At 41.9% G+C, this 20,768-nt stretch overlaps 1 protein-coding gene across 1 annotated transcript in view; it reads right to left on the bottom strand.

Moving 5' to 3' along the window:
- The window catches only part of POLR3B (RNA polymerase III subunit B), a gene marked incomplete in the record, with an annotated part of 1,742,661 nt that overhangs the window by 1,003,995 nt on the left and 717,898 nt on the right, over positions 1-20,768 (bottom strand). The window contains 1 exon segment of the mRNA XM_044088141.1: positions 5,839-5,913. Coding sequence (XP_043944076.1) covers positions 5,839-5,913 — 75 coding nt within the window.

The raw sequence follows: 20,768 nt of genomic DNA, 5'->3' as shown, positions 1-20,768 counted from the left end.
TTTTCCAGTACTGTATGTTAGAGGTGTAATTAACTGATAGTCAGATGTTACTTTTAATTTCTTCTGTTAACTGCCAGCATGATGGTTTGGGAACTGTTTTATATGTTAACTCTTTATATAGATTTGAAATGGAATTTTTTTTCACAACTATTAAATATAAATTCATACTGAAAACTTATTAGATTTGGAATATCTTTAAATGAGGAATTATTAATTAATCTGCATAAATCTTGAGTGTACATTAGAATGCTTTGTAAGGTTAATCAGTCCTGTGTTGGAATACTGTAAGCAGTTTTTATCATGTGTATATCGAAAACATTTAATTTATTTACACATTGAAACCAGCATAAGAATCCATTTTGTTCCAAGGAAGTTATTGTTTCCCTATATATTTTGAGAGGAAAGCTCTTAGTGATGGTAAATGGGGTTAAAAGGTCAAACCAAAGTTTTAGATTTATGTTTGCATTGATAAGTTTCCTAAAGGAATTTATGTAATGACTAATCAGTGTTGTTTTAGAAGGTTTTGTTATATTACATTGTATACTTATGCATAGTATGTACCAGGGTTTGTTTGATTTGTCTGCCATTAAACATTTTTAACAGATTAAATTCATTTATTAATATAGCCGTTGTTAGTTCTTTCCAGTTGGCAAAATAATTTGGGTTTATCCAGTCTATTGTAGTTTTAAGCACAGATGCTTTTATATATGTTTCTATTTCTGGAAAGTTCAATCCTCCTTGTTTCCACGGTCTAATGTGATGAGATAGAGCTACTCTATTCTTTTTGGGATATCATAAAAAATTTATTAACCATGAGTTTATTTCATTAAGAATGCATCTTTCAGGAATTAACTGCATTGCTAATGCCACATACAGTATTTTTGACAATAAGACCATTTTTATTAATTGCAATGTCTTCAAAAGTTAATATAATTTTGTTCCACTTTTCTATATATATTTTTGTTTCAATAATGTTTTTATAATTTATTAATATTGTTTTGTTTATATTTTTGCATAACACTATTCCTAAATAATTTAGCGCAAGTTCTTGTTTTCCTATGATGGATTTATCTGTACCTTGTAGGTTTTTTTTTCTTATTTAAAAATAGAAATTTTGATCTATTTAAGTATAGACCTGAAATCTTATAAAATTTCTCCATTACTTCTTCTAGCTCTCCTAATGACTCTCTGGAGTTTGATATAGTTAATAAAATATCAGCAAAAAGCATTACTTTAGACATGTACTGGTCATAGACTTCTATTCCTTTTATTCTTCGATTATTGCATATTATTTCTGCAAGTATTTCTATAGCCAAAGCAAATAAAATAGGAGAAAGGGGGCATCCTTGTTTAGTACCTTTCGTTATATGGATAGATTCTGAGGTGAAAGGACCTAATTTAATGTAGGCTAAATTATTAATATATATTTTTTTAGTAATGAGATGAAGGGAGGAGGAAATTCAAATAATGCTCAAGTTTTAAATAGATATTCCCAGTTGAGGGAATCAAAGGCTTTTTCTATGTCTAAGTAATAGTAACAGAACCACTAGAACATAATCATTAGAAAAAGTTCAATGGGCCTGTATGTTTACTGAGGACAGGTGCAGTATAACACAGAATAATTCAGACAGAGTGGCTTGATGCACTGCATTAATGTACCTTTAGGTAAAAGTTTGATAACTGAAGATCTGCAGGACAGGCACAGAAGATGAAGACCACCAAATGCCAGGTCCTTCCCAGTTTACACAGGAAACAGTCTTCCACAGTGAGATACTCCACATCTTAGCAATTCAGTGGGCTCCTTCACAAGTAAAGTTCTGGTTGTGCATTCTCTAGCAGGGTCCTTTGAAGAAGACAAAGGCCGTGCCAGTAGTAGTGCTTTCTTTTTCCACCTTCCTTATCAACTTTAATATCCCCCCAAGTGGAAGTTGTCAAAGACACCTCCACTAAGGAACTAGATAAGGACATATATGCATATGTGATCTTTTTTAAATAACTGCTTTTGTGTGTTGTTACCTTCAATCTTTGTTTATCTTTCATTTCGAATTTCAGAAGTACTTGGATCAGAACCCCTTTTCGGGGACTTATCTTTCTTTATATAAGGAGATTTAGCAACTACTCTAACTCAAGTTATTTCTTATCAAATATAAATGTAAAAATATTTAAATCTACTTAAGTAAACTGCTTTCCTAAACTTTTTACAGTGCACATATTTCAAAACTATGGCTATGCCATTAACATGACAACACAATCCACTCATGTCGACCATGAGTGCAGTTTTGAAGAGTGGACATTTTTAAACTAACATCATTATTAACTGAAAAACGCAGTCAGCTGACTAATGGTTTCACAGTGATGAGAGAAAATGGTTTGGGACTACTAAAGGCTACCTGTACTGCAGCTGTGCACCATCAAACATCCTTATCAGCATTTGTGTGGTATTGGTCTACACAGGAGATGATGCAACTATGGGAAAATTGAATGGAGTCGATGCAATTATTCCGGTAACCATGATGTTACCATTTATGGCTTGAATAGCCAGAACATGGAAGATTTATTTATTTGCCATTTGTTAACAGTGTTAGTCTGGCTGGGCAGATGCCCTTTTTCAGCAGAGACCCAAGGAGAAAAGCTCCAAATACAAAATTAAATTTGTTACAATGAAATATAAATTTAATCAAACATACAAGGAGAATACAATTCATCTTATACAAACTTTGAAACAGACAATCTTAAAAATACATGCACCAAAATGATGCACAGTAACAGATTAGAGAAGAGGGAAGGAAGTGAGATTTATCTAATACGGGAATTAGGGTTAAAACAGGTGCTAGTTACTGAAAATAGAAGTAAAACATACAAGCAGGAGTGTATAAGATGTAAGAAAATTGAGACAGTGGATGACAGGGAGAATAAGGTGGGGGAGGAATTGCTTCAAGTAGGTTCTTTACAGGGCAGGTCCAAGAGTTGAGTAGGTATTCCTTTAGGGCAAGTTTGAAATTGATTGAGTTTTGGCATGATCTGATATAGAGAGGGAGTTTGTTCCAGGAAGTTGAGGCTGCGTGACTATAGAGACTTTTTCCTATGGATTTATTAGGTTTGGAAATCTGGAGGAACTGTTGGTCAGAGCTACGAAGCTCCCGGTTACAGACAGTGAAGGACAGGCTAGGGGTTGATGAAGGATAGTATGAGTCAGGTGAAGTTGAGGAAGAAGGAGTTGATTATGGAATTCTAGCCAGTGGAGTTTTTTTTAAGGAGAGGCAGTGGTGAGAGCAATCGGGGGAGTTTAGTGGCAAATGTAGCTATTTTGTTATATGTATGTTTGAGTTTGGTTAACATTTTTTGGAGGTTAGTACAGATAGGGGCAGCGTAGAGTAGGGTAGGGAGAAGGTGGGTTTGAGCAAGAGATAATTTAGCTTCTTGTGCAATGAATTTATTATTTCTGTAGAGCAATCAGTTTCTGGTGGGTCCTTTTGATGCAATTATCTATGTGGGTGTCAAATTTTAGTTCATCTATTAAGTACCCCGATACATTTAGTGCGAGACTCAACCTGAATAGTTGTGTTGTTTAGTGAAGAGACTGAGAAGGAAGACTTGAGGTGCTGCAGGGGTTTGGGGAGGAAAAGAAGTTTAGTTTTATTGAGGTTAAGTAGGAGTTGGTTAGTTGTGAACCATCTTTCAACATAGTGTACGGAGTCTTGAGTGAGGTTATGTAGGTCGGATAGATTATCAAAAGTAGAAATGCTGACAGAGTCGTCTGCATATTGTATAAGTTTAGAGTGGGGCAGAGTTGGAAAAGATCATTAGCAAAAATGATAAATAGTAGGGGACCCAGGATGGAGCCTTGGGGGATGTTAGTTTGAATGAGAAGGAAAGGAGAAGTAGCTGACATCCATTTGACAGAATGAGCTTTATTTGTTAGGTATGAAGAGAACCGGTTAAGAGTGGAGGTAGAAAGGTTGAAGGAAGCAAGTTTGGAGAGCAGAAGGTTGTAACAGACAGTATCAAAAGCCTTAGAGAGGTCAAGGAAGAGGGAAGACGCTAGTTTGGTATAACTGAGAGAAGTGTTGATGAAGTTAGTGAAGGATAGTAGTGTGGTAGTAGTGCTATGATGAGGGCAAAAGCCATGTTGGATTGCAGTGAGGAGATTTTCCTGAATGAGATGTGCAATGAGCTGTTTGTGAATACACTTTTTCAAGAATCTTTGAGATAGGGGAGAGAATAACGAAAGGCCTGAAATTTGAGGAGTTGATGGAGTTACCACCTTTATGCAGAAGTATAATATAGGACTTTTTCCAGATGTGAGGGACAAGGTTTTCCTGAACTGACCGATTAATAAGTACAGAGACTGGATATGCAATAGAGGGGGCTGCAAGTTTGAGGTATAAAGGAGGCAGGTTTGTCAGCTGAAGAGGAGCAGGGTTTAAGTTTATGAAGTAGAGACCTGATAAAAGATGTGGGGATTGGCTTGACTGAGAAAGAAGTTTGGTGGGAAGGAAGGGAGGGGTGTCATGGTTGGTATTTGTGTTAGGTTTGATTAGTTTTTGTATAGACTCTATGAAGGAGGACTTCAGAAAAGTGGCAGTTTCGAGAGGGGAGCTGCTTGGGGAGGAGTTGGGAGGAGTAGGGTTTCCAGGGTGTAAGAGCTTATTAATGAAATTATTAACTGAAAGCTGTAAAACATTTCTGTCACACAAAAAGCAGACTGAAGTGTTTAAGAGCTTTCAAGTTTTACTTTGCTACATGTCCATTTATCTTCTGGACAGTGTATGGCAACACTTAGAATTTTACGGCTTTCAAAGCTGTAAAAGACTACACCTCCTACACTTTCCATAACCAGTAGTGCATCATATCAGTTGAAGCACTGTGTACCAACAAGAATTCGATCAAAATTGAGTTATGTACTCTTAAAATGAATGCCAACATTCACGTCTTGAGCTTTACTCAGTTTAGGTGAATTTCATAGCACACAAATCTCAATCACAACTTGTCTACACTCTGAAAGTCCATCATAATTCTCCATGTTATGGTTTAACTGCTAAATGTGACATACAAATGAAAACAAAAATCTGACAGCTATGCTTCATTTAACTGAATCCAAATTAATCCAAATTACCATACAAAATTAAACAAGTATTATTAAAACAAACTTAGAATATTCCATCTCCACACAGACTCCCTATACAGTGAAAAAAGAAAGAATACAGCCATTCAAGGACAGATGGCAGGGTATACTGAAAATACAGAAACACTAACTAGTGAAATGCCAATAATATTACATTTGTAAGGCATTGAATACAGAAGACCAAGAGCAGGTGTGGATACTTGTGTAAGGTATTTAGAGATAACCTACTTTTGACAATGACATTTAAAAAGAGGATGACAAAACAAATAAATCCTGAGGGAAGGATTGCCTGCCTACAAAGCTTAATATTATAGTGAGACTGGTACCAGACAAAACTGTGACAATTAGAACAGGTTTTTCACAAACCAGAAACAAAACAATGGAAAAATTAAACATGATACTGAAACAGGTTAATAAAAGTATAAAAACACGTGACTGAGAAAAATGAAAAGTGAATTAGTGATTTTTAGCATGAAATTGAAGGTCGGTATCCTTAAAATAAAGCAGACATTATTACAAATCGTGTTAAGGGACACAGCCCAACCATCCCAAAGGCTGCCCTCATCCTTAAATGACACTTGTTTTTTCTACCATGCATAGCAATGACAGATATGATCAACAGGCAAGTCAAAACTGGATGAGTGGATGGCTGTCAACCCCTAAGTATTGTCAGGTGATCATCAAATCATCAAATTAACAGATAGACTTGTTACCTGTATCCTTGGGATAACTCCTCAATGTGTTTGTTGGTGACTGCAGGCTTTCTATTCTTTACGATAATATAAGGTCTGGAAATGAAAGAGAGAGAGAACTAATGTACTAATCATATATTTACACATACATCCAAGATGCAGTGTTCTTTATGAAGAAATAGACAAGGAAAATGGAAAACAGGACCACCTATTCTATTCTACATACCTACTACAACTTCTGATCAACCTGCTTTATACATCTACATTTTCCTTCTGAAAATCCTAGGAGAAGACTGTTCATCACCATTAGAGCTTTATATACTGCATGTGCATAGGTGCTTCATCCACAAAGACTATTCCATGTGCATCACCATTACGTGAAGCAATGCTCATTTGCTCTATTCCTTCCCCATCCTCCAACATTCTCCCTTTGCCTGCTCATCATTATGCATCTATTACTTGAGTTGTTATTGCATTCATACACAAATATTTACATCTTCATTTGCATTTGCAAACCGGAAAGTCCATCTGGGCAAAAAAGCCCCTATTCACCAGAGGCCCTGAGAGATGAACTCCACAAATATAAGATAAAAAACACAAGTAGTGGCTTGTTCAGAAAAAAACTTCATTATTTTACATAATTGAAATTTTAACAGTAAAAGGTTCAAAGAAATACAAATATTGTAAAGACTATAAATCTGCAATTTTTGCAATGTATAGCGATTCAAGTTTGTGATGGCTACCTGCTGAAACACCTTCAGCTGTAGAACAGCCCAAATGCAAGGATTCAGCGATACAAAGGGAAAATACTTCTGTTGATAAACATTTGCACACAAACATTCATGCAGCCATTAATATGACCATTTAACAGCTATAAAGAAGTACAGTTTATGAAAATTAATTTACAAGAAAAACTATGTACATGTACCATAAATATAGATGTTTGAGTGCATTCACTATTACAATCATAATTGATTGGATTTCCTGCCATGGAAGCCCTTACCCGGCCCAACTACCAGAGAATTTTCTTCTCCTCAAGCCAGTGGATGCCTTAACTAACGTCAAGGCATCTGGGTATAAAGGGAGTCAGCCTGTGCCACAACTTCAGTACTTTCTTGCCCCCAACCAACAAGAGACCTCTTAGAGGTCCCCAAGGTCAAGGGCCTAAGCTCAGAAACTGCAGGGTATGAACAAAGAAGGGAACATCCTGAAAGTAGAGAGAATGACAACCCCAATCCCATGGGGCAAGAGGGGAAGGAGGGAGGGAAGGAATACTGTGAATACACTGACAGATCTACATTTATGGCAAGTGTACACAATAGTACTATGTTCTTCCTGTTCAACTGTTGCAGTCATACCTGATGGGATGACTCTCAAAGCTGAAGGGAAGTTGGATGGAAAATTTATGTACAGGAAACGATGCCCTGGAAGATGGCAGTGGCAAATCCCAGTCTAGACTTTGAAAAAGTTGGAAGGAGATAATGTTTGGAAAAAGTATGCACAGAGGATCAAAATAGCAGATTCCAAAATGTCCCTAGTGCCAACCCTTTAAGAAAGGCAGTAGATGTAGCAGTAGACCTAGTGGAGTGTGACATCACAGGCTCATGAGGCTTCTTTACATGGTGACTGTAGCAAAAAAACAAGACACAGTGGGAGATCCATTTGGAGATTGCTTAGAAGCTGGTTTCCCCTCACAGCTACAGGCAAAGGCCACAAAAAGCTAGTCAGACTTCCTGACATTCTTTGTTCTATCCATGTAGTTACACAGTTGCCTATGCAAATTCAAAATATGGAGAATTCTTTCACCCTTGTTTTGGAGGTTAGGAAAGAAGGTAGGCAAGTGGATGGTTTGGTTTAAAGAGATCTCTGCAACCACTTTAGTCATAAAGGAAGGGTTGGTCCTAAGACAGATTGTCAGGGTGGAAAGTGACAGAAGGTTCAACACACAAGAGGCTGAAGCTCTGAAACAACTCTAGCTGAAGTAATGGCTAGCAGGAAGGCCATCTCATGTCTGTGGAGGCAGCTGGCTCAAAAGATGGGGGGGTGAGCTTCTCCAGAATGAAACTGAAATCCCTCAGGGGTTTCTTTGGGGGTCTAATGTGTATAACTGCTCTCAGAAACTGTCTCAAGAGGAGATGGGAGAAGAGAGGGGTTGAGTACTCAGATAAGCTGAAATTGCTGAAGCGTGAATTTTAATAAGGGAATAAGTCCTTTCTCAAAAATTCCTGATAACTTTGAAAGGATCAGAGGCATCTGGGCTTGAACAGGAATCTGTCCCTTTGTCTGCACCATACAGAATCACTTCCATTTAGTGGAGCAAGATTTTCTTGTGCTAGGTCTCCTGGCTTCTTTTAGAATATCCAGGACCTGTTTGTTGAGGGCACCCCCTCCAGGAGACCAAGGTATCATCCAAGCTGTCAATTTGAGAGTGTTAAGGTTGGGTTGTATGATGGGGCCCTTGTTCTGTGTTAATAGGTTCACTCATTGGGGCAGCAATCATGTTTCCTTCTTGCTTAGACTGAACATTAAAGGATGCCAATGTTGCCTTGGCCAGTCTGGGTTATTAGAATGGCCCTTGGCCCTTCTCCCTTAACTTCAGCAGTTCCTTGGGTGGCAAAGGTATGGGATGAAGAAATAGAGGAAAAGGCCGGTTCAAGAAGACATCTGTCTTCCAAGCTGACTTTGCTTTGGTCCTTGAACAAAACTTTTTAAAGTGAGCATTTTCTTTGGTGGCAAAAAAATCTCTTTCTCAGCATAGGCAAAGAATGGGGGTGTGCCAGACAGAAACTTCTAAATGCAGTTGCCACTCATGAATGTCTGACAAGCTCCTGCTTAGATCTACCGTTTGATTAGTTTCTCCTGGTAGGTACTATGCCATGTGGTGTGGACCTAGGGAGTTTGCGGTTTCCCAAAGGTCCATAGCCAGGCAACAAACAAGGTAACAGTGATTCCCCCACTTGTTTATGTATCATACAACCATGGTATTGTCTTGCCTTTATTAGGAATACTGCTGGTTTTCCTTGGTCTTTGGAGGCAATCAGGCCTTTTTGGACTGCCATCAGTTATTTTTAGTTGATGTGTCTGTTCTTGCAGTGATAGTTCCATCTGTCTGGAGTCTGTAAGTTGCTGTAGTGGGGCCCCCCAGTCTATTTCTGAGGCATCCATGGTCAGAGTTTAGTCCTGAGGGATGAACCTGAAGTGGAGGCCAGGGTTGAGGAAACATACCTTGGCCCACCAGGCAAGCTCTTTCCTGAGACAAAGAAGTTGTACCTCGAAGTTGAGGGACTGCGAATGCTGGCACCACTGCAGTTTTCACATATGTAGTCAGATCAGGGGGGATCGTGAGGATGCAAAAGGCCATGTAACTGAAGGCTCTGAAGAACTCTGGCTGTGAGGTAGTTCTTGAGCAGGAGCTTCTGGAAGTACAGAGACAGAAAGGTAACCTTGCATGAAGGAAAAAAGGATTTCTGAAGTGAGGAGTCCAGAGAAGCCCTAGAAACACAATCCTGTTTGTGGTGATGGTCTAGGATTTTGGGTATAGATGTTGTACCCCAGTGAAACCAGGATCTCTTGCGTGTAAAGATACGCTTTGAGTTTTTCTAGATCTGTTGTCTGAATGATGCAGTCATATAAGTAGGGGTAAATCTGAATACCCTTTGACTTGCAGAAGGCTATCACTGGGGCTAGGCATTTTGTGAAAACCCTGGGTGCAGCAGACAAGCCAAACAGCACAGCACAAAACTGATGATTCCTCACACCAGCTATAAAGTGCAAGAACCTCCACTGAGATGTTTTTATGGGGATGTGGAAGTATGCAACTTTTAGATCTAAGCTTACTATGTGAGCACTGGATGAGATCATGGGCAGCAATTTTTGAAGGTTCAGCATTTTGAACTTTGGTACCTGCAAAATTTGTTGAGCCTTGATAGGTCCAGAATCGGCCTTCTGGTACCCTCTTTTCTGGGGACAAGGAAATGCCTGGAGTAAAATCCTTCAATTTGCTTTAAGGACTCTTGGTTTGGTGGAATATCTGGGAAACCTGATCAAATTAGAGGTAGTTTGAATTGCAGTTTGTAACCTCTTTCTACAATTTCCGGAACCCACTAATCTGTGGTAATGAAAGTCCAATTCTTTAAGAAGGATAGCCATCCTCCTAATCTGAGAGGGGATAGGGAGGGAGGGGTGGGGAAAAACAGGCCTCCTGGTATCTGCTTGCTACTGTCTCAGTCACTGGAACTGCCAGAATGAACTTCTGCAATTCACAGAGAGTTGCATGTATTAGTAGCATATCTAAACACGACTGTAGATTATTTTTTTATGAGAACCACTGCTAATATTACTATCAAAACTGTCTGGGTAGCTTTTCCACATTGCTCTTGTTTCTGCCTGCCAATCCTGACATTTTATTACTTTGTCTCTCTCTGTCTGTGGTAACTGATTCTGTAGTGGAATCAGTGCGTCTCCTTTTACAAATCTCCTCTGCGGGACACTCCGGGGAGGTACAAGAAGATGCCTGGGGTTCTGCCATGGGAATAACATGGAAGCTTTGGGGGACCGGCTGTCCACATGGCATATTGGAGCCCTTGGGCAGTAAACCAGAATGAGGAGGGGGAGGTACTGTGGCAGAAACTGCCAAGGGTCTCCCTGGCTGAAAGAGAACCCTCTCCATCATCTCAAAAGCCGAAGGGCTCCAAACCGCAGAAAGCTGTTCTCCCAGAGCTGACGCCAACAGAGCTGACACCTTCTAGGGGGCTTGAACCACCTGCTCCAAAGGGGAGTCAGAGCCGATCTGTCAAAAGTTGAAGCTCCAAGGGTGAGCGAATGCTCTGAAAGCATCAGAGTTGACACCTTCCCACCAGAACAGACCTCAAAGCTACGGCTCTGAGACATGCATGGAACCGAACCCAAAGGAGCCAAGCGAGTTGGGGAAATAGTCAGAGGTGAAACCCTCAACAATCCAGATGTGAATGGAGCAGACACAAGCCCCATCTGAATCTGGGCCTTGAGGAACTGCCTCATCAGTATGCCAATGCCCTTAGTGAATAGGCTCCAGGAAGACCTGGACGAGGCTGACGATGGCTGTCTCGAAGATCTCCTGGGGATGCGAGATTGAGACCTATTAAGCTGCTCTGCCTGTGCCGAACTGGGTGCGGACACTGTTGGAAAGGTAAAGGACAACTCAGCCCCGGGACAACTGAGGGTGACTGGGGTGGAGGGGAAGAAGTTGGAATTGAGATCAGTGCCGACAGAGTCTATTCCAACAATTTTGGAGCCTTCTTAGGAGGCTCCAAGGATGACTGAGCAGGAGAGTGATGTCTGCCCTCGGGGGTCTTCTTGGCCCTTTTAGGAGAGAGTTGAGCCCCTGAAGTGGAGAGCACCCCTGAGGTGGAGGAAGGAGGAAGCAACCCTTTAAGAACCAGCTTGCTCCTCCTGTCTGCCAGAGCCTGGGGGTAAAAAGCCTGACAAATAGGGCAAGGGGTCTCAAAATGGGAAGGCAATAAACACACAACCTGTGGGCATCAGACAGAAAAATCTTCCACCCAGAGAAAGTGGATTTTTTAAAACGCAGGAGTCTCTGCTCAGACATAGACAGAAAAAGTAACTTTTTTTTTTGAAAGCTAAAGTAGAAAAATGTTAGAAAAAGAGGGAAACTAAATGCAGAAACCCACAATTAACTGATCTAACCAAAAAAAAAAAAGAGTAACTAAAAAGAAAAGATAGGCAAGAAGCAAAAGAAATTCAAAGTTAAAGCACTCACAACCAAAAAACCCTTAAAATTCTAGACAAGCTCACAGCCACAGGAACTCACTGCTGATGCGAAGTACAGCAAATAAGATCTGAGGTATGTTGCAGGAGCAGGGTGCTGTGGGTATAGGGGAGGAGCTCAAGTCAGGAAGCTGAAGATGTGGAAAAAGTGGCTGCTCAGTTCTGAGGATCAGAACCGAAACCCATATGTTAATAAAATGGAGGACAACATCAGATCACTATGTTTCACTTGTTCCCATGTAAGACATCAAAGGTTATTAATAGTTTCACTTTTTTTAAGAGAGAGAAAGCATAGAAAGTACAGTTTTGTACCTACCATAAATGTAGATGTTCGAGTGCTAATACAGTTGCAGTCATAACAGATGGGTTTGCGTGCCGTCAGGCGGGTCCTCGGTCGGCCGAATTCCAAAGTCTAGGTCCAGCGTCGGATGTTGTCACTTCTTCCCTGACGTCAGTGCGACAGGGGTATAAAAGAACCAGCCAACGCCATTTTCTTCAGTTATAATCAAAAAACAGTAGTTGCAAGCAAATACACCATAAAAGAATACCCCAATCAGGTTGTATGAGGAGGTGTTAGCCATTAGGCCTGTCCCAAGAGGGGAAGGAGGGAGGGAAACCTGGACTGCAGCTGTATAAGCACTCTAACATCTACATTTATGGTAGGTACAAAACTGCACTATGTTCATAGTGCATATAGCTGCAGTCATAACAGATGGGTAGAATCCCAAAGCTAAAAAGGGGTGGTAGGCACTAAGTGGAACTAGGAGGAGCCAGGATGCCCTGCAAGACTGCAGTGGCAAAGCCCGCTCTAGATTTGGAGCATAATGGTAGGTGATACTGCTCGGAGAAAGTATGTACAGAACTCCAAGTGGCTGCTTCCAAAATATCTTTGGTAGGAACCCCCCTGAGGAAAGCTGCAGAGGTAGCTGTGGCCCTTGTGGAGTGAGATCTGATCCCTGTAGGTACAGTTTTACCATGAAGAGTAACAAAAGCGTATGCAGTGGGCTATCCATTTTGAGATTGTCTGTTTGGAAATAGGCTTCCCTTGAGCACCTGTAGCATAGGACACAAAGAGTTGCTCTGATTTTCTGAAAGGCTTTGTTCTGTCCAAATAATAATGGAGCTGTCTGTGAATGTCCAAGGAATGTAGTAGTCTCTCCCCTTTGTTTTGTGGCTTAGGGTAAAAGGTAGGTAAGTGGATAGCCTGATTCAAGGCTACCCTGAATACTACCTTAGGCATAAAGGAAGGGTTGGTCCGTAAGAAAACTCTGTCCTGATGGAAAATGATGAAAAGCTGCACTGCCATGAGGGCTTGTAGTTCCAAAACCCTGTGTGCTGAGGTGATAGCCAGAAGGAAGGCTGTTTTCCATGACAAATATTGCAGTTCTGTTGAAGCAGCTGGCTCAAATGGAGGCAGGGTCAGTTTTTCTAGAATGAAATTGAGATCCCAAGCAGGTACTGGTTGCTTCCTTGGGGGTTTTATATTCTTAGCCCCTCTGAGGAACTGTCTTAAGAGAGGGTGAGAGAATAAAGGAGGGTCAGTGTTGTATTGAGCAGAAATGGCTGAGGCATGGATTTTGATGGAGGAGAATGAAAGTCCACTGCTTAGCATCTCAGCTAAGTACTGTAATATTTGAGGTAAAATCAGTATTCCAGGATTCTGACCCTTTTTCTGATTCCAGGCACAAAACCATTTCCATTTTGGGGAGTAGGCTTTTCTAGTAGAAGGCCTTCTGGCCTCCAAAATAACATCCTGCACCTCCTTGGAGAGTAGGGTCTGTTGTGAATTTAAGGAATCCCCCATGCGGCTAGATTGAGTGTTTTCAGCGGACTGTGAAGAGTTTTGAAGTTGTGCTGAGTCAATAGAAGAGGCATTAGAGGCAGGATCCATGGTGGGGAATGCGTCAGGCTCCTCAGGAGTGGGTACCAGTGTTGTCTTGGCCAGTCTGGAGCAATGAGAATCATCTTTGGTCTGTCTGCTCTGGCTTTTAATAGAACTTTGGGCAGCAGAGGAAGAGGTGGAAAGGCATAAACTGTCATTGTTGTCCAACTGAGAGAGAGAGCGTCCACCTTCTAGGCCTGTGGATGAAAGTTCCTTGAGCAGAATTTTGTTAATTGATAATTTCTGAGAGTAGCAAAGAGATCTATGTCTGGCCTTCCCCATGCTTGAGTTATCTTTGTAAAAACTTGAGGATGTAACTTCCATTCGTGTGGATCTGTCATATTTCTGCTTAGGTTGTCTGCCAGCGTGTTTTCCTTGCCTGGCAGGAACTGTGCTTGAAGTTGGATTTGTAATTCCAGAGCCATGTTCCAAAGAGACATGGCTAGCCTGCACAGGGGATATGAATGGGTTCCTCCCTGTTTGTTTATGTGCCACATCACTGTGGTGTTGTCTGTCCTTATCAATAGCTGGCCTGGATGCAGTAGGTCTTTGAAAGCCATAATAGCATTTATTACTGCTAGCATTTCCTTTTGATTGATGTGTAGGTGCTTTTCTTTTTGGGACCATTTGCCCTGAATGCACCGATCTGTCATGTGCGCCCCCCAGGCATAGTCCGAGGCGTCTGTTGTGATGACTTGATTTGCTTGAGGCTTGCAAAATGGGAGACCTATGTTTCCTTGGCATGCTTGAGCCCACCACAGAAATTCTTTCTGAAGGCATGGAATCAGTGGTATAATTGTTTCCAAACTGTGGCTGTGTTGAGATCATAAGTTTTTTAGGTACCATTGAAGTTTCCTCATATGCAGCTTTGCACATGGGATTAGCAGGATGCAAGATGCCATGAATCCCAGAGCCTGCAGGATTTTCCTTGCAGTCAGCCTGGTGAAAGTTGCCAGTTTTCTGAAGTATTGAGTTAGTTGCCCTTGTTTCTCTGGCGTGAGGTAGGCCATCTGGGTGTTTGTGTTCAAGCTGGCACCCAGGAAAATTATTGTTTGAGAGGGTATTAGTCTTGATTTCTTTTTGTTGACTGTGTAACCCAGAGAATTCAACAACCTTATTACAAAAGCCAGGTGTTTCACAGAAGTATGTGTTTGCTGTCCGCTTGGATCAGGCAGTCGTCCAAATATGGGTATATTTGTATCCCTTGAAGTCTGCAGAAGGCAACTACTGATGCCAGGCATTTCGGGAACACTCTGGGCACAGTAGATAAGCCAAAGGGCAATGCAGAGAATTGATAATGGGTTGAACCTGCAAGAAATCTGAGGTATCTTCTGCAATCTTGTCTGATTGGGACATGCAGGTATGCCTCCTTGAGGTCCAATGTTACCAGCCAAGACTCCTTGCCCAGCATGGGAAGAAGCTGCTGTAATGTGAGCATCTTGAATTTTGGCACGAGTAAATATGTGCTTAGGATGGATAGGTCCAAAACAGGTCTCCAATCTTTGCCCTTCCTTGGTACCAGAAATAGTCTGGAATAAAAACCTTGACCCTGTTCTTGTGCAGGTACCTCTTGAATAGCTTTCATGTCCATGAGATCTGAAATTTGTTTTTGTGCCTCTGCCCTTTGATTGTGTGGCAGGTTTGGCATGCCTCTCATTTTTGGAAGGGTGTGAAAGTGGAATCTGTAGCCCCTGTCTATAATGTCCAGGATCCATTTGTCTTTTGTGACAATATGCCAATTTTTCGAAAATAATGCCAGTTGTCCGCCTAAAGGTGCTGCCATTAGAGCTTTGCTTGGCATGCAAAGGGGAAAGTCATTGGTTCTGCTTTCTGAATGGCTGTGAACTATCCTCACCACCTCTTGGTGTAGGTGTTTGCCATTGTCTGCCTCTAAATGATCCTTGAGATTGCCCTCTACCCCTCAGGCGCCTGTATCTACCTCTGAGTTCTGTCCATGGCTGGAAAGGACCAATTTTTTTGAAGGCCAATTTCTACTGAAACGTGGAGGTTGTACCAGTAGGAAATCTTTCACTGTTTGCATTGATTTTACCTTTTCCTCCATTTTCTTTAATACCTCCTCAGCTTTAACACCAAACAATACATCTTTTTGAAGAGGTGCATCTAGTAATTTAGCTTTGACATGATCTGGTAAGGTTTGCTCTTTGAGCCAAGCATGTCTACGTATGACTGATCCTGTAACAGCAGCCCTATATGAGGCCTCTAAAGCATCAAAACCACATTGCAAGGTATGTTTACCCACTTGTTCTGCACTATGCAACAAATCCTGCAACTCCAAGTCTGGTTTGTTCAGGTTGTGACATTTTGCTTTTCAACTGAGATAACAAAAACTGTTGATACTTTAACATATGGAACTGACAGTTTAATGCCCTCATGGTTAAAGTGGCTGAGGTGTATACCTTTTTCCCCCACCTTTCTAAAGCTCTGGAATCTCTCTCTGAAGGTAATGGATTTTTGGCAGTGGAGGCCTTAATTCCCTTGGGACCCTGTGAAATAGTTTCTGGGTCAGCCGCATGGCTTTTGTATAGGAATTGGTGTGAATCAGGAACCCGGTAATACCTGTCAGGCTTGACAGGAGCTGGAGGTAAAGAATCTGGGTTAAGGCTGGCCTCTGAATACACATCATCTAGTATGTCTAAGACAGGAGGGATAGCCAGAGGCCTGTGCTGAGGGAGCAAGAGGAAATCCCTGAGCCTTTTCTTGGAGTCTGAGTAATCTTGGCCTTCCCAGTGGAAGTGTTCCCTCAAGGTATGCAAGGTTTCCCCAAAAGAGTAGTCCTCAGGGGGGGGGAGACAGAGGGAATGGACTCCTCTGCATCAGAATCTTCAAAAGGGGAGTATGAATGTTCCTGGTCTTCAGAATGTTCTGAAGTAATGGAGGCCTGGTCCGAGGAAGGTTATTCTTCCTCCACTCTGGGCCTTTTGTCTGAGAGGGGTTGAGAACCCCTGATAAGAGTAATCAAATCCTCAGCCATTTTGAGCATCTGCTTTTTAGGCATGGGGCCTTGAGAGGGGCCCTGTGGAGCTTGTCTTTTAGTATGCATGGCTGTTTTAGATTTAGTGAAAGCCTTAATGGAAAAAGAAGAAGGCCTGAAGACACCTTGAGAGGTGGCAGGCCTGTCTAAACTCTGAGTTTCCCCGCCAAGAGTGGCGTCGGTATCTGTAGTCGGGGTGTGGGCCAAGGAGCCTGCGACCTCGGGCACAGAAGACACCACTAGAAGACACCACTAATGGAGTGTCATCGGTAGTCAGGGGCTACGTAGGTGCCTCGCTGAGAACCGGAGCACCTGTAGTTGGTTTTAGCGTGGTGTCGGTAGAAGTCGCAGACCTCGTATGCCGGTCCTTATTTTTGCGTCTTTTACTCAAAACTGGAGTCGGCGTATCAGACGACATAATGTAATTAAACTTTTTGCCAAAATAGTGTTAGGCGAACTCCGCCCGACGCTTAATAGTGCGTCTGTTGAATGTAGCACAAAAACGACAGGCCGAGACGTCGTGGTCTGGGCCGAAGCAAGGAATGCAGAGGGAATGGAAATCCTTATGCGGTATTTGCTTCCCGCATGAAATGCAATTATTAACTTTGTCCGACATCTGTCTGAGGCAAGAAAAGTTTCCCCAACGGGGTACTTAGCTTTCAAGAAGACTTCGGTTGAAAAATATTCGTAATCTCAGGAGCTGGCCGACCGGCACTTGCGAACTGCTTCTGCTTTGGGCACCGCACGGCAAGAAAGACTGAAGAAAATGGCATTGGCTGGTTCTTTTATACCCCTGTCGCACTGATGTCAGAGAAGAAGCGACGACATCCGACACCTGACCTAGACTTTGGAATTTGGCCGACCGAGGTCCCGCCTGACGGCAGGAAAACCCATCTGTTATGACTGCAGCTGTATGCACGATGAACATCAAGTAGAGACACATTCAGGAATTTACTGTCAGCACAAAAAGAAAATGCTGTTTATTCACCATGTGTTCTTTGCAAGTGCACAAAGTCTTATAGAGACTACAGACGTTTATGTAAGTGCACAGATTCATTAAACAGACAAGAACCATTTATGTTAAAGAAATAAGGGAAGGAAATTCTAACAAACCTGACAACTTATGAGTGAAATTAAAAGTACACAAAAATATGCACTTTTATTTCCTTAGTTAAAGTAACAATTGTATGCAAAATGCAAAACTGAGAAAGCAATGTAACTAACGGAGATATGAGAGCTTTATATCATGTAGGAAGTGGGGTGCAACTGACATTCTAGTATTATACTAGCTGGGGCTAAAAGTGTGGAAAGAAGCAATGTTCTGCTACATTTAATCAGTTTTCAGAATCTGTCAAAGAAACAAAAGATCTTAAAGACGTGTACACAAAGTAACTAGCTGAACAGACCTGGGAGAGTATGTTACTTGTTACTAGTGAAGTGAAAAAGCGGATACAATGAACTCTGTAAATGCATGCAACACAGACGCTCAGTGAAACTCAGAGTGCTCTCAAGAGATTAATAAACCACATACAGACATTGAATAAAGTTGCAGAATATAGTTTTATATCTATAAAGGTTTTGATAAAATGGGGCAAAAAGTCAAAGACAAAATGAGCTGCATGCACACTGTGAACATACTAAAGGTACAAGGTAAAGGAAAGTACAGAGGTGTACACTTACCATAAATGTAGATGTTCAAGTGTATTCACTGTTGCAGTCATCACATTTGGGTTATCTGCTTGCAGTAGCCCTCAGTCGGCCTGATTATCAAAGTCTTGGGTCCTGCGTCAGTTGCTGTCTCATCTCCCATGATGTCAGCGGTATAAAGCATGCAGCCAATGCCATTACCTCAGTTTTTCTTGCACCAGATGTCCAGGTGCCCCCCTAATAGGAAGCAATTTAAAAAAAAAAAAAAATATATATATATATATATATATATATATATATATATATATATATATATATATATATATACACACACACACACAAGGTTACACCTCCAACAAAAAAGCAAATACGCCAAAAAGCTTTTAAGCACAGTAAAGGGGCTGGAGGGACGGTAACCAGGACTGCAACAGTGAATACACACAAACATTTACATTTATGGTAAATGTACAGAACTGTACTATGTTCGTGTTTCACTGATGCAGTCATCACATTTGAGTAGATTCCCAAAGCTAAGGATAGGAGGAGGCATTTAGATAGCATTAGGACCAGCTATAAGGTCCTGCAAGACTGCAGTGGCAAAGCTAGCTCTGGATTTAGAGAAAATTGGTAAATGGCAATGCTTGGTGAAAGTATGTACAGAACTCCAGGTAGCAGCTTCTAGGATGTCCCTGGTAGGTATACCTCTGAGAAAGGCTGTAGAGGTAGATGCAGCCCTGTTTGAATGGGGTCTAATCCCCCGGTGGGATAGGTTTTCCATGGTGCTTATAGAAGAAATGAATGCAATGGCCTATCCATTTAGAAATGGTTTGCTTTGAAATAGCCTTCCCCTCTAAGGAGTGCAGGATCCTTTCCCCTTTGTTCTGTGGATTAGAAAATCAGGTTGGCAAATGAACAGACTGCTTAAGAGCCACACTGGATACCACCTTGGGCATGAAGGAGGGATTGGTCCTGAGGGACACCCTGTCCACATGAAAGATGAGGAAAGGCTCCACTGCCATAAGGGCCTGTAGTTCAGATACCCTTCTTGCTGAAGTAAGTGGTAAAAGGAAGGCTGTTTTAACTCTGCACTTGCAACTGGCTCAAAAGGAGGAAGAGTGAGTTTTTCCAATACAAAGTTAAGGTCCCAGGCTGGAGTTGGGGCTCTTCTGGGTGGTCTTAAATTTTTGGCCACTCTGAGGAAGTGATTGAGCAGTGGATGAGAGAAGAGGGGTGGTTCTGTGTTGTAATGAGCTGAAATGGCTGAGGCGTGAATTTTGATGGAGGAAAAAGAAAGGCCCTTGTGAAGCATCTCAGTTAAGTATTGAAGAATCTGAGGTAAATTGGGCGCTGCTGTGTCCATCCCTTGAGTTTCGTTCCAGGCACAGAATCTTTTCCATTTGTCAGCATAAGATTTTCTAGTACTAGGCTTCCTTGCCTCCAAAATGACATCCAACACTTTACTGAGGGATGGTAATGGAGAGATTAGGAAATTAGCCAGGCTGCCAAGGTCAGGATTTGAAGCTGAGGGTGCAGAATCTGGCTCTCCTGCTGTGACAGCAGGGTAGGGGTCTGAGGCAGGTGCCATGGATCCAGCAGTGACAAACTGCACAAGAGGGGGTACCAGTGTTGGCGTGGCCAGTCTGGTGCAATTAGTATCGTCCTTGGTTTGTCCTGTTTGATCTTTAGTAGTACTTTGGAGAGGAGAGTCAGAGGAGGAAAGGCATAAACTGATAGATTTTTCCAGCTGAAGGACAGAGCATTCACTTTCCAAGCTTATTTGCGGGGAGTCCTTGTGCAGAATTTGTCCAATTGGTAGTTCTAGGGGGAGGCAAACAGGTCTATATCTGGGCTCCCCCCATTTGTTTACCAACATGTTGAAAATCTTTGGTTCGAGTTTCAACTCATGTGGGTCCATGAGATTTCTGCTTATTTCGTCTGCCAGTGTATTTAGTTTTCCTGGCAGGAATTGAACCTGTAGATGCACTTGGTAGTGCAAGGCTGTGTTTCACAGAGCCATGGCTAGTCTGCAGAGGGGGTAAGAATGGCTGCCACCCCCGCTTGTTTATGTACCACATAACAGTGGTGTTGTCCGTCCTTACCATTAACTGTCCTAGAAGAATGTGATCCTTGAAGGCTGACACAGCAGTCTGTACAGCTAACATTTCTTTTTGATTGATACGCAGGTGCATTTGACTTGGATCCCATTTGCCCTGAATGCACTTCCCTACCAGGTGAGCCCCCCCCATGCATAGTCTGATGTGTCTGTTAGGGTTTGGGCGGCAGGGGGTAGAGTGAATGGTAGTCCCTTGTTTAGGTGGCAGGCCTCTGCCCACCAAAGGAACTCTAACTGTAGGCAAGGTATGATAGGGATCATTGCTTCTAGATCCTGAGAATGTTGACACCATAGGCTTTTTAGATATCATTGTAGTTTCCTCATATGCAGTCTTACATATGGAATTAGCAGAAGGCCATGAACCACAGGGCTTGCAGAATATGCCATGCAGATAGCAGGGTTTTTGTGGCCATTAGTTTGAAGTAAGTTGTCAAATGAATTTGTTTCTCTGGCGTGAGGAAAGCCATCTGGAAGTTGTGTTCAAGCTTGCTCCCGGGTATATAATTTGTTGACAGGGTACCAGATGTGATTTCTTTTCATTTATGGTGTAC

This window comes from Protopterus annectens, chromosome 11.part0 (genome assembly GCF_019279795.1).
Source record: "Protopterus annectens isolate FY-2018-M chromosome 11.part0, PAN1.0, whole genome shotgun sequence".
NCBI classification, from domain to species: Eukaryota; Metazoa; Chordata; order Ceratodontiformes; family Protopteridae; genus Protopterus; species Protopterus annectens.
This window is presented reverse-complemented; position numbering and strand designations above follow the sequence as displayed.